General features: G+C 44.8%; 1 protein-coding gene across 9 annotated transcripts in view; it reads right to left on the reverse strand.

Annotated features, from left to right (window-relative positions):
• Positions 1 to 27,087, reverse strand: part of LOC146831037 (RING finger protein 151-like) — a 313,078-nt gene that overhangs the window by 6,471 nt on the left and 279,520 nt on the right. For all 9 annotated transcript variants that reach the window (XM_085605257.1, XM_085605254.1, XM_085605256.1 and 6 more), the window contains one exon: positions 26,782 to 27,022. In XM_085605257.1, coding sequence (XP_085461383.1) covers positions 26,786 to 27,022 — 237 coding nt within the window. In that variant the 3' untranslated portion in view covers positions 26,782 to 26,785. The remainder of the gene's footprint in view (positions 1 to 26,781; positions 27,023 to 27,087) is intronic.

A 27,087-nucleotide genomic window follows, 5' to 3' on the forward strand; every position in this document is an offset into this window, starting at 1 on the left:
TTTTTGAGAAAAGATGTATGCAGAGGGGGGAAACAAATGTGTTGGGGTGGAAAACATTAAAGGAAAGGGACAATACGAAGTTTCATACAAAGCTGTATGAAGAGGATGTATTTGGATAGAAGTAGCTACTAATGTTGAAGGAGTAGACAGTAAGGTTAACAAGCATTGGCAAAGCAAATAGGTTTCACTTATGCTAAAGCTATTGGCTTTGCCAGTATGTTTTAGCCCTGTTGTACACCATGTTGTCAGCAGTTCGGCATGGCTAAAAGTTAGTGTCAAAGTACAGTGTCGCGGAGTGGAGTGGGGTGTTATGGATTGGTCTAAAGAATCGTGCAGAGGTGCAGAGTAGAGTGGAATGAAGTGGAATGTAATGTAGTAGCATGGCATAGTGTTGTGGAGTGAGCAGTGTGTCAGAGTTGAGTGGTGTAGACTGTCAGAGTGGAGTAAAGTGTTGTAGAGTGGAGTGGCTTAGAGTATCGTGGAGTGATGTAGAGTGGAGTGGCGTGGAGGGTGTTGCGTGGAGTGGTGTAGAGTGGAGTAGACTGTCATACACTGGAGGGGTATAGAGTGGAGTAGTGTAGTAGAGTGGAATGGCATAGAGAGGCATTGGGTGGAGTAGAGTGTTGTAGAGTGGAATGGCATAGAGTGTCAGAGTGGAGTTACATGGAGTGGTGTAAAGTGGAGTATTGGTGTGGCGTAGAGTGGAGTAATGTGTTATAGAAGAAACGCGTTACTTACCTGTAACAGCAGTTATCCAGTATTGGTGTCTTTCATAGATTCACATGCCTGAATCATTCCCCGTCGTCGAGACGGGAGCCATCTCGACGACGGGGAATGATTCAGGCATGTGAATCTATGAAAGACACCTCTAATACTGGATAAGAAACGCGTTACTTACCTGTAACAGCAGTTATCCAGTATTGGTGTCTTTCATAGATTCACATGCCTGAATCATTCCCCGTCGTCGAGACGGCTCCCGTCTCGACGACGGGGAATGATTCAGGCATGTGAATCTATGAAAGACACCCCTAATACTGGATAATAGTGTGGAGTAAAGTGGCATGGAGTGGCATATAGGGAGTTGCGTAGAGCATCATAGAGTTGAGTAGTGTTGTAAAGTGGAGTAGTGTTGTAAAGTGGAGCAGAGTATTGTGGAGTAGAATTTACTAGAGTAGAACATCAGAGTGGTGTGTTGTAGAGTGGCCTAGAGTGAAGTGGCATAAAGTACAGTGGTGCAAAGTAGATTGGCATAGAGTGCATTAGGTTTGAGTAAAGTAGTATAGAGTGCAATGGCGTAGAGTGAAGTGGCACAGGGTAGAGTGGTGCAAGGTGTAGTAGAGTGGTGTAGACTGCAGTGGCGTAGAGTAGATTGTTTCAGAGTAGTGTGAAGTGGTACAGGGTAGAGTGCAGGTATATAGAGTAGTGTGGTGTAGAGTGCAGTGCCATAAAGTCATGTAAAGTGCAGTGGCATGGAGTGCAGTGGTGCAGAGTAGATTAGAGAGGCGTGAAATGTAGTGGCGTACAGATGAACAGTACACAGTAGAGTGCAGTGGCATGGAGTAGTGTACAGTACATTATTGTAGAGAGCAGTAGCGTACAGTACAGTGGTGCAGAGTAGAATCGAGTGACGTAGAGTGCAGTGACACAGAGCGCAATGGTATAGAGTGGTATGGCATAGAGTTCAGTGGTGGAGAGTGCAGTCTTTCAGAGCAGAGGGTCTTAAAGAGTGTTGCAGAGTAGAATGCTGTAAAGAGCAGTGGCACACAGTACAGTGGTGCAGAGCAGAATAGAGTGGCAGAGCATGCAGTGGCACAAAGTGCAATGCTGTAGAGTGGAACAGAGTGGCTTAGAGTGCAATTATATATAGTGCAACAGCATAGAGTGCAGAGTAGTGCATAGTAGCATACAGTGCAGTGGCGTAGAGTGTATTGGTTTTGAGTAGAGTGTATTAGCATAGAGTGCAGTGGTGTGAAGTGGCGTAGAGAGAAGTGGTGTAAAATGGAAAAGTGCAGAATGGAATACAGTGGTGTAGAGTGAAGTGATATAGCGTAGATTGTTTCAGAGTAGAGTGAAGCAGGAAAGAGGGCAGTGGCATAAAGTAGAATGCCATAGAATGCAGCATCGTAGAGTGCAGTGGTGAAGAGTAGATTAGAGTGGCTTAGAATGGAGTGGCGTAGAGTGCAGTGAGGTAGAGGGGAGTGATGCAGAATAAGTGGGGAACAGTGTAATGGCATAGAGGAATAGAGTGCATTGGCACAGAGTGGGTTAGAGAAGAGTGGTGCAGAGTAGACTGAAGGGGCATAGAGTGGAGTGATGCAGAGTAGAGTGGCAGAGTGTAGGGGCATAGAATGCACTGACATATAGTGGCATAGAGAAAAGTGGCAGAAAGTGCAGGGGTGTATAGTAGAGTGGCATAGAGTGCAGGGGAGTAGAGTGGTGCAGAGTAGAGTAGCATAAAGAGCAGTGGCATAGAGTACAGTGGTGCAGAGTAGAACAGATGGGCGTAGGGTGCAGTGGTGTGAAGTACAATGGGGTAGAGTGCAGTGGCATACAGTATTGTAGAGTAGAACTGGTGTAAAGTGCATTCTTTTTAAGTAAATTGGTGTAGCGTGCAATAGCATACAGTGCGGTGGTTAGAGTGCAGTGGCGTAGAGTGGAGTGGTGCAGTGCAGATTGCAGTGGCATAGAGTGGAGTGGCGCAGAGCAGATTGTTTCAGAGTAGAGTGAAGTAGCATACAGTGGACTGTAATAGGGTAGAGTGGGACAGCGTGCAGTGGAGTAGAGTATATAAGAGTGGCGTAGAGTGCCTTGCTAAGCGATGCATCACTATGCATTGGAAAACACCGGGGGCCCTCCTCTAGCGGCATGGGTGGGTGCCGTTAAGAAGTTGGGCACAGCTGAAGAGGGAATACTCCGCACAGAAGAGGTTAAGAGAATTCGTAAACATCCCATTTCTATGCCATGGGCCATGCTACTCCACTCCTTCACACAAGAAACACTGACGACGCCGTAGTCCCAACCTACCGGTTCCCCGGGGGCGCTCGTGGCCCCTGCGGCTGCCCGGGATGACTTGCAGAGGGCCGGGTCACCCGGCGGGTCGCAACTGTCAGCCGTGAGTGGACCGTAACTACATCTTCATAGGGGTGATCTCCGGCACTTCCCCCCCCCCCCCTCCTCCCACCTGCGCATGCCTAACTAGCCACCCTGTCACAAAGCATCAATCAGGCGACTACACCCAAACGGTAGCAATAAAAGACACAGTGCACCCTAGTTCTATACCCCAGGTTTGTTTAAGTTTTTTTTTACTGCTGGCATACCACCACCCCTATGACATCGTGCTATCAGGGAGAGCACGCCTAACATCTCAGCATACAACAAAGACTGCCTCGTATGGGTGCTGACACTACCCCACCACTTGTCCCTTAGACCCATCATCGACTCTGAAGCTACGAGAGAGATTGTAGACCATGATGTTACCTGATCTCATGCCAAGATGTAGAGTATGCGAGATTTTTTTTTGTGTATAACAATGCCATCATTACTGCTGTAATGTATGTAAATACAGAAAATGCCAATAAAAAGTTTTTTCAAAATAAGAGTGGCGTAGAGTGGGGATGGCATAGAGTGCACTGGAGCACAGTGGAGTGGTATAGAGTAGAGTGCATTGGCATAGAGTGCAAGGTTACAGAGTAGAGTGGTGTGGAGCGACGAAGAGTACCGTGGTGAAGAGTGCAGTGGCGAATAGTGGAGTAGAGTGAATTGGCATAGAGTGATGCAGAGTAGAGAGGCGCAGACTGAAGTGGCATAGAGTGGAATGGTGAAGAGTAGAGTGCAGTGACACAGTGTGGAAGTGGCATAGACTGGAGTGACGTCGTGTGAGTTGTGCAGAGCAGTGGCGTGAAGTTGTGCAGAGTAGGGTGGGGTAAAGTGGAGTATGCACCTTTACATTTGCAGAGACATACAGTTGTACTGATACAAGTATACAGCGCACAAACTAGAATCTGTGGAAATGTCATCATCTAGTGTATTGATTTGTTTTGATGGTATTAAAATACTAGTATCCACCCCAATTCAGAATTACCTCCAGTAGCCAGCATGATTGTCCAATAAATTCACTCACTTGTAGTCAGAGAAAGAAAAGTAAACACCAATCTCCCTTGGAAGACAGAGCCTGACATTTAACCTCTGTCTTTGAATGCACAGCAAATGTGACAAGAAAGAACAAGATTCAAAGGCCTGTTTATAGAAAGGGAGCACTTGGAAGGATATGGTAAATAAGGTTTGGGCAAGAGAAGAGACTAACTCTAGCTGGACAACCTAAAACAAATAAAGCCAAACCAAAAAGTCAATGGTAAGCAATGGGCGGAATGCATTCGTAGGGAAGCTTCCCAAATGTCCCCAAGATGTTGTTAGCAAACCAGATAACTGTGCTGTCTGATAGGCTTTGACGTAAAGATGAAGCAGGCAGTGTAATTCTAAACAATTTGGAGCCAGAATACTAAACATAGGAAAATATTAATACAATAGGTACAAGTGTATCAGATTGAGGAGATGACCTTCGCAGATTCCAGAGAAAGGATCTGACAAAGGTGACATAGCTAGTACTCGCAAATGTAGCCAGGTGAGGTATGCAGGCATGTCTACAGTGCAGACTTAACAAGCAGAGGATGATAAGAGTATTAACAGAGGAGTAATAAAAAAAGAAGGCATTGCCAAAATAGAGCAAGAAGCGAAGGGAAAGAAGTGAATTTTTGTTTTAGTGGGGCAGCCTTAAGGAAAGCCAAAGAACACTCACAAGTGAAAAGCATAAACATAGACTTATGTGCAAGAGAAAGTCAGTGAACGAAGCAATCTTTGAGCACTGGTCCACCTGTTTTTTTCGTTTCCAGACATTTGATATTTGTTTTATGTTTCATTAGCATATTTGGCAGCTAACAATATGAGCAAAACTGTGGTTGCACCAGTCCAAAATGCACATTTCTGATGTAAGCTTGCAGGAGACGTTTCCTGCATTTCTTTAAGAAAAAGCTACCTAAAGTTGAATTTTGAAATCTAAGGTTAAAGGAAATGTTTTTCCCAGGACTTAAGTAGATAGCATGGCCCTGAAAGTGAATTCTGGACACAGGCCGCACAAGACTGCGTTTTAAAGTGTGACCTAACTCTATTTTTCTAACCTTTTTTTTTTAGATACAAGCTATGTAATCATGTTTTTGTTTCTTAAAATGTTTTGTCATCTTTTTACCTATACCAGTTTCTACAGGAAGACTTGGTTGCCGTAGGCTGAACAAAATATCAAAATTGTACCTGAAACTTCAAATTTGACACATGTAGGCAAACACATATGGAAAAATGTTAGTATTAGCAAAAATGGTAATGTTCAGTTATTGGCAGAAATCCCCCATGGCCACACCTAAATGTCCCTCTGCATACCTCATTTGCCTTAAAGTGCTAAAGTCAACTGTCCTGCTTCAAAGAACGGCATTACAGAGGCCTTCTGGAAGGCCCTGTCCCAGCATCAGGCTAGATATTCCTATTACACTGCTATCTTTGCGTGCAAAGGATCTCTGGGTCACTGCTCAGACCTTCTCAGAATAAGTTGGGAAGCATGTGGTTCGTAGAGTGGGTAAGGATTCGCTCTGATATTTTGGAGGCAGAGAAGGGCCAGCATTGGGCATAGTTTGGGGTGAGCTGAAAAGTTTGTGGGAAGCCTAGGGTTGTCCTTTTGGTTAAGCTGTTTAAAGCACTCTGGGATAGCTTGTGTAGTAAAGGACCTTTCTCAAAAAGGATTTGGGTCACACTGTATGTATGTGGTATCTATATAACGCAAACATAGCCATTGGGTTATGGGTTGTCAACTTTCACAATCTGAGTTTGCCTTTTAAACAGTACTATAATGGTACTGATAGAGCAAGGAAGTCTAGCCTGGAACTTTATTAACAGAACTGATCATTTTTCTTAGATATTAACATAAAAACAAACAATTGAGTAACACATATAAAAATGCGCTGCTATGAAACCTACAAAAGCTTGGGTGCTGAGTTAGCATACAGCTTGTTTCGGAAAATGACACGTAGAGAACTGGTGCAAAAACACACTAAGCTTTCATTTCTATCGTATTTCCCGTGCTAGGCACAGACTACTTTCCAAGCTACATGTTCTCATTGTAATTAGATAGTTTTAGCTTACACAAACCCATACAATGCTGAATAATGAACAGTATATTAAAACAATAATGCTTTCATAAAAGATGCGAATCTCATGATTTAACCAGGGTGTTGCAAATAAAATGTTTCTGTCTTTAGAGTAGTTCATTGTTACGCAGTGGAACACTGAATGGCTAATAGTTGGACATTGCTGTAGTTTCTCATGGTAACCTAAAGCAAACATTATAAGTACATGAATGTCTAGCAACTAACTGATACTTTCAAGCAGTACCCTATTGACATGGTGTGTTTACCATGGGAAACGATGTGAAGAAGCTGCAGAGCATCAGACAATTTCTCTTCATTGGCTTGAGAAGATCTAACACCAAATAGATTGATACATGTGTTTTATATTACTGTGTGTTTCCTAGTTAGAGCAGCGCAGTCTCTTTTGCTTTCTACCCGAGAGATTTTCTGTAAGCTACTGCTGACAGCTCCTTGCTACTTTCCATTTTGGCAGTTACTTTTCCTGATTTATTTCTTATCATGCCTTTACAGTTGTAGCTACCATAGCACTTGCTGATCACATACAGAGGCTCGTCTGAGTCTTCTGGAAGTACTCTGCATGGGGAGTTCGACTTCTAAAATGCTCCACTGATCGTGCTCTTTTCAAGAACTCTTCATGGGTTCTGCCTAAATTCTGAACTGATCAATATATAGAATCGGGACTAAATTCCTTTATGGAACACCTTGTCATCTGCTGCATTATTTTGACTTTAGCTAGGACTTTCTTGTTGTTTCTGTGAATCAATTTATCTAACTTACTAATTGAATAAACTGAAAAAACAATATACTAATCTCATAAAGAGAAATAAAGATTTTGAACCCATCCTAAACTCTCACATTGACTGAACTAAGCAACTGTAATGATGATGTCCATTAAGATGTTTTCAATTTATGCTCCAATCCAAAAATGGTGGCAAAGATCCATTTTCCTGAAGAAGAACATAGCGCGGAGCTGGAGCCCATTTTGTATGGTAGAGGTTGAACTGATTAAATTAATTTGATTTACGCACTATCAATACTATCAATACTCTCAGTGAAAGACCTAACTGAAGGACGAAAACTGAAGAAGACTGCCTCCTGCTGCTTGCTGCTTCCACCTGACAGAGGACTGTTGAAATAATTTGTCTCTAGTTTCATCTTTAATATACCTGGAAAGCTGCTCCAAGAACCAAGGAAGATAGTCTATTGATTACAGACAAAGGGGTCAAGATCTTGTACAGAGTAGCCTCCTTGCCTATTGTAACTTCTCTCCAAAAGTAGGGAAGTGCAGTAGGTCCAGGAAAGCTGTGTTGGTCAGGAATATAGCCACAAGACCAGCAGCTACTGAACATTTCTTCAGCCAACTCATGTGAATCTTTTCCACTACGTCTGTACAGCGTAGAAGGCCAAGTGGCCTATGCCTGTTATATCTGTGGCAGAGGAATTCTAGAAAACAGATGCAACAGGACATTTTGCTGTGGACCCAACTGGGATTTGCGAGGAGCCTTCAAACAACTTGAAAGAATGGCCTGGTGCAAATAAAGTATTTTTGCAATGATTGGAGAGTTTGAGATCTAAAGGGAAGCAGTCACAGAACATTTTCAAAACGTTATGACTAAAATAAAAATATCTCTACCCAGCTGGGACAAGGAGTCAAGGTTGCCTGAAAATCTTGCTGGGTACATTTTCTTTTTGTAAATGTTTTTATTAAAGCAGGACACGTTTAAACATACGAAGAGTATATCAAGAATCATATCAGTCTCCATATATGATAGATCTGCCATCTTTAAGATGGTCTTGCTCCCCCATTTATTGTACCAACTGCAGAATCAGCCCTACCCGATTTCCCCTAGATGGTTCCGACAAGTTAATGCTGCCTTGGGTCAATTTCTATGGGCCGGGGGAGCGGTAAGAGTTGCCTTGCGGACATGCTTCCTTTCTACGTACTGTGGAGGGCTGGTGACCTCCGACCTATTATCATACTACATGGCCTCACACTTGCTCATCTTGAATGAATGGTGGTATGGGGTAGAGATGACCCTGCTTATGCTGTTGAACGACGTCTTATGGGGGATCTCTCCCTACACACGATACTGTACTCTGCACCGATATGTAATTCCCTGCCGTCAGCGACGAAGGTAGTCTTCCAAATTTGGTGGCAGGCCTTGCGGAGGATGAGGTGGTGGAACACGCTGACATGGGAAACCCCTTTATGGAACAATGGTCGACGCGCTAGTAACCTTGACCCTTGCCAGCTTCTTGCTTTGTTTGATCCCGCCGTGAGGGGAACGGCCGCGAGGACTTTTGCAGCACCTACCAGGCATCATTCCATCTCGCCGTGAAGGGAACGGACAGCACGGACTTCGACTCCCAGCGGCCAGTGCTTACCCCAGGCGCCTGTCATTGACATCAGCAGGCAGCGCCGGGGGAGCTTAAAGGCGGCTTCGGTGTTCCGCAGCGCGGGACGCGCTAGTAACCTTGACCCTTGCCAGCTTCTTGCTTTGTTTGATCCCGCCGTGAGGGGAACGGCCGCGAGGACTTTTGCAGCACCTACCAGGCATCATTCCATCTCGCCGTGAAGGGAACGGACAGCACGGACTTCGACTCCCAGCGGCCAGTGCTCACCCCAGGCGCCTGTCATTGACATCAGCAGGCAGCGCCGGGGGAGCTTAAAGGCGGCTTCGGTGTTCCGCAGCGCGGGACGCGCTAGTAACCTTGACCCTTGCCAGCTTCTTGCTTTGTTTGATCCCGCCGTGAGGGGAACGGCCGCGAGGACTTTTGCAGCACCTACCAGGCATCATTCCATCTCGCCGTGAAGGGAACGGACAGCACGGACTTCGACTCCCAGCGGCCAGTGCTCACCCCAGGCGCCTGTCATTGACATCAGCAGGCAGCGCCGGGGGAGCTTAAAGGCGGCTTCGGTGTTCCGCAGCGCGGGACGCGCTAGTAACCTTGACCCTTGCCAGCTTCTTGCTTTGTTTGATCCCGCCGTGAGGGGAACGGCCGCGAGGACTTTTGCAGCACCTACCAGGCATCATTCCATCTCGCCGTGAAGGGAACGGACAGCACGGACTTCGACTCCCAGCGGCCAGTGCTCACCCCAGGCGCCTGTCATTGACATCAGCAGGCAGCGCCGGGGGAGCTTAAAGGCGGCTTCGGTGTTCCGCAGCGCGGGACGCGCGCGGGACGCGCGCGGGCCAAGCCCGGGCCAAGGGCGGGCCCGTCCTTGCCCGTCTCTGACCGATTCTGACTGGACTGGGCCACATCTCTAACGCTGCTGCTGTGGCACTATACCTAAGGTAGAAGGGTGCACTTACATTGATTGGACTTGAAAGTGTTTGTTGCATTTCCTTGTTTTGCTTTATAGGCGAATATTTTATATTGCTAGTATCCTGCTCCGGTGGAGTAAAATATTATCTCCTAACTGACTTCATCTAGGCTATCGACTATATGGGCTCTAGTATTGTGTGTATAGTGTGAAATGGCAACCAAAGGGAAACGTACCGGTGGGTGTGGGTCTGTGACGGGTACTCTTGACCAGTTTATCACTAGAGCTGTATCAGTTCTAAAGCACGAACTAACTATAACTGAGCGACGCCTGTCCGCAGAGCTAGCGCAAGCCAGACGCTCATCCTTGGGAATTTTGGCACTGGCTAAATCTCCTTCGAAGCTAGCGGGTCAGGATGGGGGTGATTTAGTATCACGGGAGAATCTTGGGGTTAGTACTTCTATATCGCAGTCCTGTAGTGTTGTGTGTGATGTTCCTGGTGACTCAGGCGACATAGCTATAACAACATGCAGCCCCCCCGTTACTACTAAATCTGCTTTAACCTACCCACAGACAAGGGCTAGCAAAAAAAATTGTAAAACCTCCCAACCCTAAGAGGAAACGAGTAGGGACGTCCCAGGGAGGGAGAAAGGCCAAACACCCTAATGTTACGGAAAAATCTCCAATGGGGGTGACTCAGGACGAAGATCTTTTATCTCCTAGTGGGAATGTTACTAGGCATATAGATCAGCCCCAATCGAGTAATATGATTCCCCAGATAGAGAAAATGGTCCGTTCTCTGATACTACCTCTGCTGGAAAGGGATAAGCTGATTAGTGAGAAGGTAGATCGATTAGAACAAACTGTCTTAGACAATTTTTGTTCACTTAAAAAGGTTATCAAACTAGCTACCAAGGAAAGGGATAATCTTCTAGGGGTGTCTTCTACCCTCCCTATTCTCCCGCTGGTATCTCCTGATTATGAAGTAATGTCCGGGGTTACACCTGAGGCTGCTCTCCCCAAGGCACAGGTTACTGATAATCCTATTAAACAATGTGTTGGCCATGCGGGAGATAACCCTACGAGTGTGTCCAGTACCAATGCTGGAAAAAAGTCTGTGAACAAGGGAAGGACTTTGGAATCTGGGGTTAAAAACAGTACATTGTCTAGGGCTCACATTCATTTACCCCCTGCCTGTACTCCTTATGTAGCTGTACTGACAGGAGTCCCGGAATTAAATGAAGGTGTACTAGAATCGTATCAGCAATTAAAAAACAAAGTCACCTTCTGGCTAAATAGGAACAGACCGCTTCCAAACTATTTGGATGGAAAGATCCTCTTTGCTAGAAGGGTTAGTTGGGTAGGCCCAAGACCCAAAGACGTTCCTGGGGACTCCATTATTGTCAACTTTGGAGATAGTCGTACAGTGCATTATATTTGTGACTCTCGACTGGCTTGCGACCAGTCAAAAATTGGGGTACATGACTTAGGGTATTTTTACAATTTTAATCCCAATATTCCTGTAGGATCTAGCCCAGCTCTGAAAAATTGGGAAGCAAATGACCTGTGCTCCTCAGTAGCCCTTGCCTGACCGGTATCTGGGCCGCAGTTACTTATTACATCCCTTAATCCAAGTATTCCAGCCGGAGAGCCTAAGCTTAATGAATATGTATATTACTCCCCTGTTAACGGGGCGGCTGAGATAGTAGATGTAGATGTAATAACCCCTGAACTGTCTACGGAAACGCAACGTGGACGTGAGCAGTCATGTGCAGACCCTGCACACGTTCAAGGCCAAGGAAGGGAGGGGGGATCAATGGTTTCTTGGAATATTGCAGGCTTAAAGTCAAAAATGGACTCCCCGGAATGGTTAGCTTATATAGGCAACTTTGATGTCTGCCTCTTCCAGGAAACCTGGTCCTGTGAGCCCCAGTTCTTACAGGGTTTTCTGAATTTTCATGTCCCCGCAACCCAGGGTCTAAGGGGGCGCCCAAAGGGAGGCCTGGTAATCTGGGTTCGACAGGATGTATTTCCTGAGGCTTGTGCAATATCTACTGGGTCTGAGGATATCCAACTAGTCAGGGTGTCTCTTGGGATCCTGGGTGACCTGGATATCTACAACTTGTATCTGAGAGACCCCAATAGGACGGGCTCCCAGGTTTTGGCTCACTTAGCTTCCCTTATAGACCAGTACTCAGGTGGGAGGCGAATACTTGTTGCTGGGGATCTGAATATTACCTTCGAACCACTCTTAGACCCTGACTCTGGGTGGGGCGTTGAAGCTGTGGAAGACCAATTATGGGGGGTACCTGTGCTTGATCTCAGTCCAATTAAAAGGTGGACTGAGACTATTGTCCAGGCTAATGCTCTCTGCTATGAGTATGGTCTGAGGGCCTTGAATGGGAGGACGCCAGGTGATAAACAAGGGGCGAAGACATTTGATAATGGTCGGCATTCTAGCAGGATTGATTATGTTTTATGTAGCTTGAAATTATGGCAATCAGTTCTAGACATGGTTGTTGAGGCAAGAGTTGAGAGTGACCATAACCCCATCTGTGTAACTCACCGATGGTGGTCTAGTAATCGCCTAATAGCCGGTGAGATGGTTCCGTGCCTCTCTGAGGTAATTGTAACGAACAATATGCGCAGACTTAAGTGGGGGGAGCTCGAGCATAACATCCCGGCTATTGCCGATATAGATAAGAAATTAGCTGATTCTATTGCGGAGCTCGAGGGTATGCTAATCCATGTCCCAGGCAATATTGAAGTCACTGAATGCCATGACAAGTTGTTTGCTGAAATAGGTTCTTATCTTACGAAGCCTTTGAGGAACAAGAATAAGGCTCCAACTAAGAAAAATAGATGGTATGACAGTGCTTGCAGAGAATCTAGGGCCAACCTGGTGAAAGCTCTGTCTAATGGAGGAAATGATTGTGTCCGCTTCGCCAGACTAGCATACAAAAAAGCTGTAAGAATGGCCAAAAAGAACTGGGACGAGCAACGTTGGCTTGATTTAAAAAGTGCTTGTCGTACTAGAGATTCCCGGTTATTTTGGAACATTCTTAAGTGGGACAGAGGTGGGCGGCCTGATAGTCCTTCTAATTATGTCTCACAGGTAGAGTGGGTCCAATATTTCAAACCTCAATATGCTTGCAATACCTCGTTTAATTTTGCATGGGTGCCAAATCATGCTTTTTTCTCTCAGGGTCCCTTTTGCATCCAAGATGCTAAAAGGGCCCTATGCTCAGCCACCAGTGGACGTGCCCCTGGCCAGGACAGGGTTCCTTCGGATGTTTTTCTCCATGATAAAGATAACTGGAGCAAGTATATAACCCTATTGGCTAATGCTGTGGCTGTAGGCGCACCAGTCCCAAAATCATGGAGGGGGGCAGTCATCATACCTGTATTTAAGAAGGGTGATAGGACGCTCCCAGGAAACTATAGGCCAATTAGCCTTATTGATTCCATCCAGAAGGTGGTAGGGAGGATGGTCTTGAATCAAATCCAAGAATGGATCGATGATAACAACATTCTGTCACCCTTCCAAGCAGGTTTTCGGAAACTAACCAGCACGGTGGACCAAGTCTTTTGCTTTGTCCAGCTCCATTGGAAGGTGGTGACATTGGGGAAGGGCAGTCTTTACGTAGCTTTTGTTGACTTAAGAGCTGCCTTCGATCTTGTTCCCCGCCACCGGTTGTGGGCAGTCCTTGAGAGGCTAGGTCTCCCCAAAGAAACTTTGACAATGGTGATGCGTTTGCATGAGTCCAACTATGCTAGGATTCAGTGGGGTGGGGCGGGTGAGGACACATCTGAGTTCCCGGTTGAGCGTGGTGTGCGACAAGGTTGTACTATGGCACCCACGCTCTTCTCTCTTTACATCAATGGGATAGTTGATCTCATGCTCTCTGTGAATACCGACGCACCAAGGTTGGCTGGTGTTTCCATCCCCATATTATTGTTTGCAGATGATACGCTTATCGTATCCAGAACATCTAATGGTCTGCAAAAAGCCCTCCGCCTGTTTGATGAGTTTTGCCTCGACCATGGTCTGGAGGTTAATGTGGCAAAAACGAAATTTATGGCCTTTAACCCTCATAGCAGCTTCCAAGGGAAAAGAGTGTTCATGAATGGGCAACCTCTTGAATTGGTAACCAATTTTACGTATCTTGGATTGCAAATTTCAAGTAGTAATAACTGGCGCCGGCATCTTGAAATGGCCTCCCTGCGATTTAAACAGTTAACTGGTGCCCTGAGCAGGGAATTTAGCAGGTCATTCACAAAACCAATAAGCCCGGTATTGCAAGTTTATGAAGCGAAGGCCCTAAACTCTGTCCTTTATGGGGCGGAGCTCTGGGGTTTTGATCAGCTAGCGACTTTGACAAGTGTGGAGCATAAATTCTTTCGTAGTATAACTGGTCTTCCTCAGAGCTCCCCTCTGATCCCACTTAGGTATGATCTGGGCAGGAGGTCCATTAAGGATATCGCAAGGCTCCGCCCGGTCTTATACTGGCGGAGGCTTTGGACTACTCCTGAACTTTCCCACTATGCCAATGGCCTCATGGACATTATAAAAACTGATGTCTTCCATAAAATCGAGTGGCTGAAGAACTTACATGCGTCTTTAAAAGACATGGGTATGGAAGGGATGTGGACTGACCCAGCGACTGCCCAGTTTCCATCAAAAAGTTCTCTCAAAATAGCATACTGGGAAAGAATTGATTCCCAGGTATTGAGTAGAGCTACAGGGATGTCCGGGAATTTTCTCGAGTTCAAAGACTCCCCCAGCCTTGAACAATACTGGGATTTGGTGACTAATGTGGGCGACAGGAAACTCTACTTTCAGTTTAGAGCTGGCTCCTTGCCTCTTAGATTTTTGACTGGAAGGTGGGCCAGGAACTCGGAATTGCAGTGCCCTGCATGCGGGGCTGCAATTGAAACAACTCCCCACTTTCTGTTTGCCTGCCCGGCATTTACCATTCCAAGGCGCGTTTGGCTTTCCCCCATGTGCAAATCTCTCGGCACAAGGAGCTGCGCTGTAGCATTACGCATTTTGCGCACTAGCTCTTTAACAATAGTTTCTGTCGCATTGGCAAAATATTTGGGCTGGGCATGGGCATTGCGGAGAAAAACAATTAAGCGTACCCTTGATGGGCTTTAATGAACTTTGTGTTTGGGTTTTCCCTTTTATCACCGAGCCAGGGATTATTTAAAAGTGTTTTTATTACTACATGTCAGTCCATTGAAGTGTTTAATGTTTTTTTAAAGGTATTTTAACGTATTTATTGAAATGTATGTTTTTATGTACTATGTTTGTGTCTTTTATGATTGTTTTTTAAATCGAATAAAGACTGATGATGACAATGGTCGTTTGCCACAACTAGCTACTCTGCCAGGGTTTCGAGGATGGGATAGCATTGGTATCTCTACCCTGGGGATGTCAATCGGGGGCCGATCCTGAAGACCTTTCAGGACCTACAAAAGTATTTCCAAATGCCGAGAACCCAATTCTATAAATATCTCCAGTTTCGGCACGCCCTCTCCCCTTGCCTGGAGAGCTTGGAGTCACTGCGGAGTTCAGCCCAACAGAAGCGAAGATTTTTATGGGAGACCTTCAGGATCACAAGATATCTAAGATCTAACAATCCTTGGTTACGCACTGCTCCCCCACACTGCAGAAGGTTAGAGAGACCTGGGAGGGAGATGTTGGTCCACTTGATGAGGAAGACTGGACGGAGGCCCTGGCCACCCCCAGGTGGCAGCCATAGCAGTATGTATGCGCCTTGTCCAGTTTAAATATATTCATCGGGTCCACTTTACACAGGTTCTTTCATGGAGGGCGGAACTGGTGGCCTCCCCTGTGTGTCTTAGGTGCAAACGGGAGGAGGAGACCCTGATACATACAGTTTGGCACTGTCTTTCCTTGTCACGGTTCTGGAGAGGGGTTGTGACCTGCCTCTCTGAGGTGTTGGGCTGGGACCTGCCCCACTCGCCGAAGCTGGTGCTCTTACATGTCATGGACGGGATTGGGGGAAATATCTATAGACGTCATCTTATGCTGCTTGGGTTCTCGCTAGCGAAGAGAGACATTGCTAGGGCATGGAAGGCACCGGCACCATCCTCAGTGTCTGCATGGAAGAAGGGACTGGACTTCTGCATGGGTCTGGAGCTCCCCGTTTTTACTGCATGAGGGTGCCCACATAAACATTTCAAAGTTTGGAAGCGATGGGCGGACTACCGAGGCTTGCTGCTGGAGCCGGTCTCTGCAGCAAGGCCCCTCAACCCAGTTTAATTCTACCCTGCTGCTGCAAGCCGTAGTTTCTTGCATTTTGGTATATTGTAGCGAGTGGTTGTGGTGCTTAATCCATTGCTGGGTTGCTCCTGAGAAGCTGTTAGTGCGACGGGGTGGGGGGCGTTGGGTGGGAGTTTTCATATGGTTTCTTTCATTTGTATTGCTCTCCACTTCTCCTTGATCTCATTACGAAAAAGTCAAAGTCATGATGTTATATGCTTATTGTGCAGACATCTCTGGGTTACAAAGCCCTGCTTTATATGTGTCATTTGACGAATAAAATTTGTTTAAAAAAAAAGAATCATATCAGTCTTTTGACATTCAAATCTGTAGTATGTGTTACCAATTAGAGGCATCAAGCATAGGCTGTACAACCTTAAACCTCCACCCCATTAGAGTCCCCGGTATACCCTCCACGCTTCCCAGATTTTATAGATCACTGTCTCGGCTTGCCAGCACCAATCAAGGTCATTTTCCCAGTCCTTCAATGTGGGGGTAGAGGTGGCCCCCCATTTCCTGGCGATGTTTCACTTGGCTACTATTGCTGCCAACCCCATCCAAGTTTTCACATGTCGAGGCCAGTCCTCATTCGCTTGCTGGGTACATTTGGAGGTTTGTTCTGCTAGGAGCTTTTGATTTGAAGTTTTAGCCTGCTGTAAAACCAATAAAAATAATAATCCGGTCTAGTGGAGTTCTATTTGTCTAAAGTTTCAGACCTTGCCCACTTGAAGACTTTAAACCACCCAAAAAATTCTAAACCCATAGATTAAACCAAAACGAGCCACCAAACCCTTACCAACCTTGCTTAGAAATGGTCAGAAACAAAGCGTAAATATGTCAGGATCATCCACAACAGCCTCTTATGAACCAACAACTTGTATCTGCCCACGCTTCATTGCCAGTCACCCTTAGTTGGTGTCTATGCCGTGATCAATCGCACTCCATTGATTTGTGAGATCCCAATTATTCCTTCATCCGATCAAATCAATATGTTTTACTCTTTTTAACTAAACTAGTTTGGGAGTTAAAATAATACATCTCATTGTTTCATGGTACGCTTATTGAGTTTTCATGAAGGAAATACACATATACCATCCTGCCACATCATTTAAGACTGCAACATGCCCATCTAGATCCTCAACATATCATATATCAGAGAGGGTTAACATAGTAGCTCACAGAGGTTTATTTAGGCCTCAATTTTGCATACTTTAGTTATACTGAAGCTACATATATATTTAAAAAATAGTGGGCCAATAGGTTTCACTTGTCACGTTGTGGAGGCATTGGTGAATATGCTTACTATAGTTAGGTTTATCTAATGTTATGAGTCAATTTGATATACGAAAATAAGTACAATAGAGCGAGATGGCAATGTTAATGATGTATAGAGAATCGGTTGCTGCAGGTCAGTTATCTATACAACAAGTGCAACAGGGATCTAAAGACCTTATTGAGAAATCAGTTGGTCATGGTGGTATAGGTTTCTCCAGTTAAGTATCCAGTTTGTTCCAGATTGACTGGATGATGAGATCCACAGTAATTGTTGTGTCATAATATGTTCAGTGCCTCTGGTGTAGCGTAACTATTGCCACCAAGAGTGAACTGAGGTATTAGCCAGGTCTTTCCATGTCGAGAGGATTGTCTTATGATCAAGTGTGAACATAAAGTATTGGGGAAATAGGCCAGATTTGCACAGACCAATTCTTTTACTGCATACCAGTTGGCCTAAGACATTTCTTGAAGGGAGGAAGCCAAATCTTTTTTTGATATATTCGTAGATCTTATCCCAGAATTCCTTTGGGAGCAAAATAACAGATCTCTTAATTGTTATGTTGGGCATGTACCATGTGCAATTTTTATGAAGAAGGTCTTTGTGCTTTTGTCAAGCTATGGGGGTAGGTCATGCCAAGGATTGCTCACAGAAACATGTTTACCTTATCGGAACTACACTGGTGTGGCCTAACAGGAGCTCAGCCACAAGTTCCAATCAAAACTGCAGCTTTTTCCAAGCATAGCAAACTGTTGGTTTCCTACAGTGCCTCACTCATTAAGTATGATGTGTGAGAATTCTTATGCTGTATGCCATCTTGATAAGATTTATCAGCGGTAGAGTGATGCTATCAACAGAGCTGTCTGCACCAAGGGATGGGGAGTTGATGAGGGGGGGTCAGATCAGGGGACGGAACATGGGGATTTCACAGTAAGGACCGAGCTTGCTGCTGTTGTTATGTTGGGGCACTTGTTGTTCTGCCCCCTTCTTTTTTTTCTTGCTATTTAAGTGAACTGTTTAGAGGACTGCAATAGGGAAGTGTGGGTGAATTATGAGTGGCTCCCTTGGGGAAGCCCCTTGGCGACGTGAAAGCAAAGGGGATGTTGCGATAATGGTGCTAGCCTACGAGACCCATAATGTCTGTCTTTCCTAGCAAGTGGGTGTGGCACTTGATCCTGTTTGTTACCATACTCATGACTGGGGATGTATCATTGGACTTATCTCACTCATGGACCATCAGGTTGCTCAAATGTACCGTGTGCTGTGTTTATATCAACAAAATGCCAATAAACAGATTTCATAATAATAAGATTTATCAGCGGAGTTATCTCAGCTCAAGATGGAGTAGAACCAAAACGGTGGCTTCCGCTTTAAAAAACATGTTTGCCAAAGGCGTTTTCACTGATGCCAGTGTTTGAAAGTAGGCTTTGTTTGCCCACAGAGCAGCACCTTCAAAAGGGAATAATTATTTTTTTGTAGATTATAAAGTCACATTCAATAAAACAAATAGACAATTACTACAGAAGAAGCGGTTAGAGTGGGGTTTTGGTTCTACATTCTGACCGGTGATTCCTCTTCTGTACTTCAATATGTGGTCTGAAGATCACCTGAGAAATCATGGAAACTTCCCAGGGGTACCTCAACTCGAAAACGGATTGAAACAGGTATGCCAAATGGTCCTATTATTTAATACATTGTTGATAATAGATCTGCCATGATGAATTTTAGAAAAATGATTGTCATGTGCCCAAGCTTCAGGCCTTTCCACTAAGACATTTGACATTCTCATACAATACTGTTTTACCTTCATTATATTTTTTTAAAAATCAAAAATTTGTATAAAAGTTTCCTAATAAAATATGAAACATATCATAAAACAAACAATTAAAGGGTAATACGCCTATACATATACCAAATCTTTCTGTTCCAAAAGCAGCCTGCCTTTTGGGTATCATCAAGCATCTATCAGGTCCAAAGCATTCCCTCCACACTTTCTCAAGCTATAGGGTCATCACCATCAAATATATGGTTGTATGACATTACAACGCATGCCATTACCCTGCATGCCGTTACAACATAAATCTTTACCCCGACTTGCTGTCGAGGGTGCGCTGGAAGTTGGAATAGTATAATTTACTATTCCAACTCCAGTGTGTGCAACAGTAGGGAAGGTGTTGGAGTTAAATCCAACACCTTCTACCCCCTACAACAAGCCATTCGCGTTGTAACGACATGTGGGGTAAGGGCATGCATTGTAACACATGCGTTGTAATGGTTGTTTCCTTAAATATATACTGTCTTTTAACTGCCATGCACCAATCCATACTGGAACACCATGCTGCTGCTATTTCTCCAGAGCCGTGCCCTTTCTCGTCTTGCTACAATCAGACCTATAATCATAAAAAAGCTGAATGTATCTTGATGAAATTGTATTCACACCCCCCCATACTTAGCAGCATCACCCTGGGTGATCCATTCAGTGGCCTACTCTAAATCAAGGCTAGCAAATGCACCACTTACACGTAGAAACTTCCATTATCGGACACTGCAAAATTATTTGGAAAAGGTTACCCTTGTAGTCAAGGCCACTCAAGCAAAAATCATCTGTTGTTCCTCAGTCTTTAACAACAACCTACAGTTGTAGTATATCCGATGGAGAATTCTTAACAACAAGAGATAAACTTTGTTACCTCCCTTAGATACATCAGAGTCTCTATCCACTTTGTGCCCAAGTTCTCTTCCGTTCTGTATCACAGGCCAGTTCAAACTACACTCTTCACTTTTAAGAGCATGTTTAGGATTAGGAAAGCATTATCCCTGAATGGATGAGAGTTTCAGAATTATGAGACTAGGGGTAAAAAAAAGAGCACATGAATTTTAATATTCTCAGAAATGTTGTAAAGGAAGTGGCAACAGTCTATTTTTTTTTTTGAAACATTTTTTTATTGTTTTCAAGACAACAATGCAATACAAACCCCTCCACCCCCACCGTCGAAAGGAGAGCGTTACATTTATCAGTGTCGCCAAATGTCCAGGAGCTTAATCCTCCTTCCCAGGTGGTCCCTCCCCCACTCACCATTACTCCTCCTCTACTCCCCACCCACCGCGTCCTCCTGCCTGTCAGATGTGCTCCCCGCTTCCCCCGCGCCAGACATCTGCCCCTGAAGTTCCATCACCAGCGCCTCCCACGCTCGGGCGTGGCAACAGTTTATTTAATGCATCTCTTCCCATATGAACAGTAACTTGTCCAGAGCTACTGTAAATTAATGACGAGTCGTTTATATGTCACACACCCTGCCATTTTCATCAGCTATTCATCAGAATCCTGCGTTCCATGGGGAAGGTGTTAGGGATGCCTTCCTAGCCATGTACACATTCCAGCGAGGCAGACCTAACCTACAAATATTTTAAGGCATCAGATTCAGCCAACTGAAGTGCCTCATGCAGTTGTTGAAATTATATAAAACCTTGTAGCCCCCCAAATATCACCAAGTTTCAAGATGCCAATGTGGGCCTACTTCCTGAACCTCTGCATTTGTCCAAGGTCAGGTAGAGTTGCGCTGGTCCACAGAGGAGTAAGCGCCCGGTCTTTTCTGCACCAGTCTTCTATGCTCACACAGCTGACTGTGTGGGCTGAGACAGGTTAGCTTTCAACCTACCTCCAGAGAGGCAGATAAGGTGTTCACTCAACATAAACGCATGTCTGTCAATTCTGAACAACTGATCCCGCTGAGATGCAAAAACCCACTTATGTATTAAAAGTAGCTCTGAGGCCCAATGATACTTCTGGCAAATCAATGGACCCATCTTATACACCAGCCTCAGAACATTTCTGCATGTACCACTGGATCCCTTATGCAATCTAAGCATTGAATGGCATGAAGTGAAAAAGTCTTCAAGGCAAGAAAAGGTATGTTCTGGAGAACATATAAACATTTCGGAAGTTTTGTATAATGCAGCATGGCCCAAGAGAGACAACAGGGATATCCTCCAAAGCAAAGGGTCATTTTGGGACCGCAACATCTGGAAACAAGTACAACTGATACCACTGAAAGCGCTGGCCATAATTAAAAGCTTATCAGGTTTTAATATCAAACATGGAGGGTACTCTCTTTCATCACTTGAAATTATTCAAAACAAAGAAATTCTCGATATTCATTCATGGTTGTGTTTGGAATGGATGAAGCAGCATTTTTAACATGCTCGCATCTGCTTATTCTAATTTACATTAAACACCTCTCTCTGTAAGACTGGAGATGACTGTGAGACAGATCTGAATAGTGAGATGGCACATAAGCGCAGAAGGCAGCATGCCAGACTCTATCAGGGACAACTTAATCATCAAATTCTTAAAAGTTCATATATATCTCCCCTTGACCTCCATCAGGACAGTGCAGGGGCCATATTATCAAGAACGGCATTAAAATTATCGCTGCTTTAGCGGCAGGAAACTGCCGCTAAAGCGGCGATAATGGGCTTGATAACATGCCCTTGAGAATTCCAATAGAAACCCATGTTCTGGTGTGAATCTGGGCTTCTATTGGAATTATCAGGGGCATATTATCAAGCCCATTATCGCCGCTTTAGTGGCAGTTTCCTGCCGCTAAAGCGGCGATAATTTTAACGCCGTTCTTGATAATATGCCCCCAGGTATCACTGATAAATTCCCCAAAGGTAATCTGAATGAGCAGACTTTACATATCACACCCTGCATTGTTCTAAGTTGATTCATTCCAATTTACTTATTTTTGCTTTTGCAACTCATGATGCATCCTTATCCGCCACCACCCTGACACATGGACTGAATTTTAATCATATTTCAACCATCTGGAGAATGTAACTACAGCTAAACTGAATTTGTTTATAAACTATCCATCTTCATCGGGCCTACTGATTGCTACACACCAATTGTATACATATATATAAATAATTACCCATCACAATAAAGTTTAAAAGAATTTCAGCTAATTTGATCTGCAGTCAAAATAAAGCCGAACTGTGTGACTGAAGATGGAGCTGGCCTTTGGAATGATAAGAGTGCAACCGGAAATGGTGCCAATCTTAACCATTATTGTTCTACTGTTTTTATGCAGAATCCACATTTTACAGCGTGGACTATTCTAGTAAATTTTAGACAAAAGCTCACAACGGCTGACCAAATGTTCAGCACCTCAATCCCTGTCGCGTTTATTTAATGCCCTGTGCATCTACTTCCGGGACTCGCCGCTGTTAAGCGCCACTTGAATCCAGAGACGAAAAGATACTTTTGAATGGAAGGGGCATCAGAAATGTAGTCGGGATAACAAATTTAGTGCATAAATCTTCTTTATTTAAACTTAAGCTAAAATCGGCTAAAAAGAATAAACTATTTACATAAACCATATCAAAGCTTTACCATACATTCCAAAGATGTGGCTGTATAAAATAAAAGAAACATAACATTAGTTTTAACAGGGCTGCTTCCCCATAGCCATTCACCATCTCATGTGATTGAGGCCCTGTGACCGTTTTCCACCGCCAGCGCCATTATAAGAAACTGCTATGCTCTTGTGATATTGGGATAAGATCAGTCATCACCATGCGACCACCACATACCCCTCTCCACTCTTCCCCACTCTAAGAAATCCTAATTTTCTACCAGGTACAATGAACAAGCAGTTTGAAGAGGGGGGAGTTCCCCTACTATTAGGGGACCTTTATCAGGATGTGGCTACCTTCGATAGGCTCACATGCAAACAGATCTTCCAACTGACTGGAGCAGATGAGTTTAGACTCAATCAACTCCTCCAAAGGGTGAATACACACTCAATGAAGGACAAAGGAAGCAGAGCTAAAACACCCTTAGAGAAGCTTTTCACCCAGGGATCCATGGAGAAGGGCATTACTCAACTCTGTCATCGAGGGTAACCTCTCCCAAACCCAGTGGCACTCCTATGAACTGAAATGGGAGCAGGATCTGGGTAAGACATCACGGAAGATACCTGGCAACAGCTTTGGTTGCGAGTGGCCAAGATCTCTATTTGCTTGCAGGATAAAGCTAACTCATACAAAATTCTCACACAGTGCTACTTCTCCCAGGTAAGCCTCCACACCATGTTTGGAAAGTTTGATCTCTGCTGGAGATGCTGTGGGACCTGGAGTTCTTATCTCCACATGTGGTGGCAATGTACTCAAGTGAAACGATTACGGGTGGAGGTTTTACAGCAGATCCGTCAGATACGTTCAGTGGCCCTGCCATTGGACCCACTAGTGCTACTGTTGGGTGAGGCTGGGGAAGACTCTACCTACAAGTACACTACTCCAAGGGGCACGTTGTGAACTTCTTTATTACTAGAGGCACAATTAACAATCACCCACACCTGGAAGAACCCGCTCCCTCTGAGCAACATGGTGGTCCAAGATCTGGTATATTTACTCCGTGGAGTGGTTGACTGCCATAATCAATAATAGAATGTTTCGGTTTGAAAGAATTTGGGCGATGTTTAATACCTATATTAAGAGAGATAGGGACGGATTTAACCTGACTACCACCATGCCTGATGTTCTGCTGTGATCACATCTAGGACGACTCTCAACATCTGATAGAGACTCTGAGAACAAGGAGGACCATCCTTTATGAATGCATCTTTACAAAGTGATTGTATATGACCGCAGTTTGTAAGAGGCCCTGTATTGTCAATGTGAGGTTAATGCTACTCTTGTAAACACCCTGGATTACTACTACAAACAAGCATTTGCAATGCAATAGGTCTCGCATTTACGTGAGTTTAAGCTATTGGCATTATAAATGACAATGCCTTTTATTTATGTTTTAAAAAAAAGGCATTTTCATTTACAATGCCAATAGCTTAAACTTGCGTAAATACGAGACCTATTGCATTGCAAATGCTTGTCTTATCCTTATGGCCATGTGTTTCAAACACATGGCCCCAAAAAGACAAGCTCCGGAGCGATCCTCTTTCGCTTTTGGAGCGCTTGTTAACCCGAATCTATAAAAAGCAAAAATCAGTTAATAATAAACTGTAGCAAGCATGCTGATTTGGGATGTAGAAAAGTACCAAAAAAACAGATGAGGAAAAGGTAGGTGACAATAAAAGCTATGAATAGAGCTATTGTTTAAGTCCCTCTCTGTCGCACCTACACACACTTTAGAACAAATCACTTACTTGGCTCCTTACATCTACTTATAGCAAGGAATACATAAAACTGCGCTTTCAATGCTCTCTAGAAGGCGGGATTCCGCGTTGTCTGCCTGGTTTATATTTTGGGCTGGCTCTTCTCCGTCCGAGGTTTGCTTCCTCCCCCCGCCTGTTGAGCACAGTCTCAGATGGCACCGCTTGCACTATCCGGGCAAGGGGCGAAGAGATGCGCTCAGAGACCGCGTGAAAAAACAACACGTGTCCGGGAAAGAAATCATTAAAAAAAAATAACAATAAAAGTGACTTAGAAGTTAACATAAGAAAAAAACAAGCGTCAACAAAAAGATAGCAGTCAGGTGCCACGATCTAAGATTCGTTTGAAATCACCAGAGATAAATAGAGATGAAAAATAACAAGCAAGCGACAGGCAGCCACCTCTCTCTGGCAGTGGTTAGCTCCGTTCCACGCGGGCGTTGGGACCCCTATTTCACGTGTTTCACTCCATCTTTCGATTTTCGTTCATTTGTGAAGGATCCACACAGCGGCCACGAGAAGCTTTCCTATCATCCTCGGCTTAGAAAGTTACAAGAGACGATTATCGATGTCTTCTCATAGCCGTGCCCCGGAGTGCTGCCACAATACTCTATTTGCGGTCCCCATGCCAGGCTGGCACAGAGGGTCCCCGACCGACAAATGCACAGCACCCCTACGAAGGAGTATGTAACGGACACTGTGGAAAGGAGACGGGGTGCGTCCCGTTATCTCCTCCGGGTTTCGGCCTGGGCCACTGCCTTTCTCCTTCCTACAAACCCCCCACCACCTCTAATGGTGTCTTCCCTGTGAAAAAAACACATTGTTTCTAGCCCCAAAAAACAAGGAGGACGAGGGGCAACACAATTCTCTTTGAGCCGCGGCCCCTTACTCTCGGCCCAAGTTCTCCGTGCCTTAAACCACAAAGACAGGGAGTTCCCGGTCCGCCGGCTCAAGCGGGGAGAGCTAAAGGTTTTATTGCAACAATAAGTGACCATGGGCGCTTCCTGTGTGTGTGTGTGAGGGGGGGGGGGGAACTCAGCCTTCAGCGCCCCTTGAATCAGACAGTCCTAATGGGCCCTTTGTGAGGCGCACAGATGGGCTTTTATGTACATACATCCAGTCCTGGAGGTGAGGATTTAGGCGCCCGGGCCCCCTCCTTATGTACAAACTTTCATCCAACGTCCTCCTGCCATGTAGCACAACATCCCCGATATCACCTCTGGCTGTGCAATAAACTTTGTATAATACTCACGTACTACATTTTCATTTTAGGTACACGTAGCATAACGGCGCAGTGTACAAAGAAAAAATAGCTCAGCTTTTGTGAAATTAAGGCTAGAGTGCAACAAGATGTGTGGAAGACTGATTGCCTCGAACAACAAGCACGGTCCACTTTCACCCGTCGTGAAAGCTTTCTTGTCTTTATGGGGCCATTGGTTTGAAACACATGGCCCCATAAAGACAAGAAACCTTTTGCGACGAACGCAAAGCAGGCGAGGCCGTCCAAATGGGACGGCCGAAAAAGCCGAACAAAAACGTCACAAGGAGCTCTTTTCCAATGGCTGGCCACCGTTTAGCATAAACGGTGACGCCGGCCAATGGAAAAGAGGGGCGGGGTTTAATGCCCTTTACAGAAATACCCAAAGTCATTAAATCTCGCCAGCGAGACTGAGCATGTGCGCAGCCCACGCCAGGTGAGACCTAAAAAGTAAATAAAGAGTTAACAAATAAATAAATATATATAAATAAATATATATATGTATATATATATATATATATATAGCACACTTGGGATGTGTTCAGTCAAATTTAATAAAGCAAATGTATTTCGGCCTTTAGCCTTCCTCAGTGCTTATGGGTTCCGCAACAAACATACCACACATTTAACTACATTTTGGTGTAATCTCATTGGAGACACGCTCATTCACGGCCAGCAACGAAGGACTAGCAAAATTCATGGTCGTAATGTCAGTTTCCCTAGCTGCCATGCCTACGTGCGTTTTCCATATTGCAGCCTAATGATAGACATTCCATATTTCTTATATTGTATAGTTCCCAGTCTTATATTGACAATCGCTTCATACTGTCTTGAATAGAAAGAAAACAGAAATGTCTGATGTCACTCGCACGCAACATCAGCAGTCTTTCGTAATAAGGCCGGCTACTGTGTCTCCAATTACCGGTGCCATTTTCACTGAATTACAGTCCCTCGACTCTGCCCAGGTTAAATGTGGCACATTCCTACAGCTTTGAGTATATTACTGCAGTCCTGCAATTCAATCATTGACAGCTCACGCTGATAGGATAATTTTCAATTTCTCCTCGGTGGTTCTGGCAGACATTGTCAATAAACGCTCCAAGTCTCACCCTTTCACTGCCGAACTCAGGGCGGGTGCTATTTACCGCTTTGTGTGAGGGCGAAGTCACATGAAAATAGAAAAGCTGCACAGATGCGGAGCACACTTGGGACGTGTTCGGTCAGATTTAATAAAGCAAATGCATTTAGGCATTTAGCCTTCCTCAGTGCTTATGGATTAGTATATATATGACATTAGTCCTTTGTGAGATTCAAAATTAACTTCTAGACTTACCCTTTTAAATGACTGTAACCTCTCGAGGCTTGCGTTTCAGACTCTCCAGACGCGTCAGAGGTCGGCCATTTGTCAGTTTCTTGCTCCCATCTGCACTACTTATTCTACTCTCTTTTTGAAGGTTCTTCAGAAGCTCCATCAGCTCTCGCTTCTCCAGATCTGCCTGCACGAGGTCTTGCCGATGTTGTCTTTCTGCTGCCATGAGGGAGTGCACGTCCGACATCATCCGCGACACCTGGCTCTAAATGCACAAGACCAAGGGTCATTACTAGACTGAGGCTAGCAGGATACCATAGGGAATTAATG

The sequence above is a fragment of the Triturus cristatus genome, chromosome 5_1 (assembly GCF_964204655.1).
Source record: "Triturus cristatus chromosome 5_1, aTriCri1.1, whole genome shotgun sequence".
Lineage (NCBI taxonomy): Eukaryota > Metazoa > Chordata > Amphibia > Caudata > Salamandridae > Triturus > Triturus cristatus.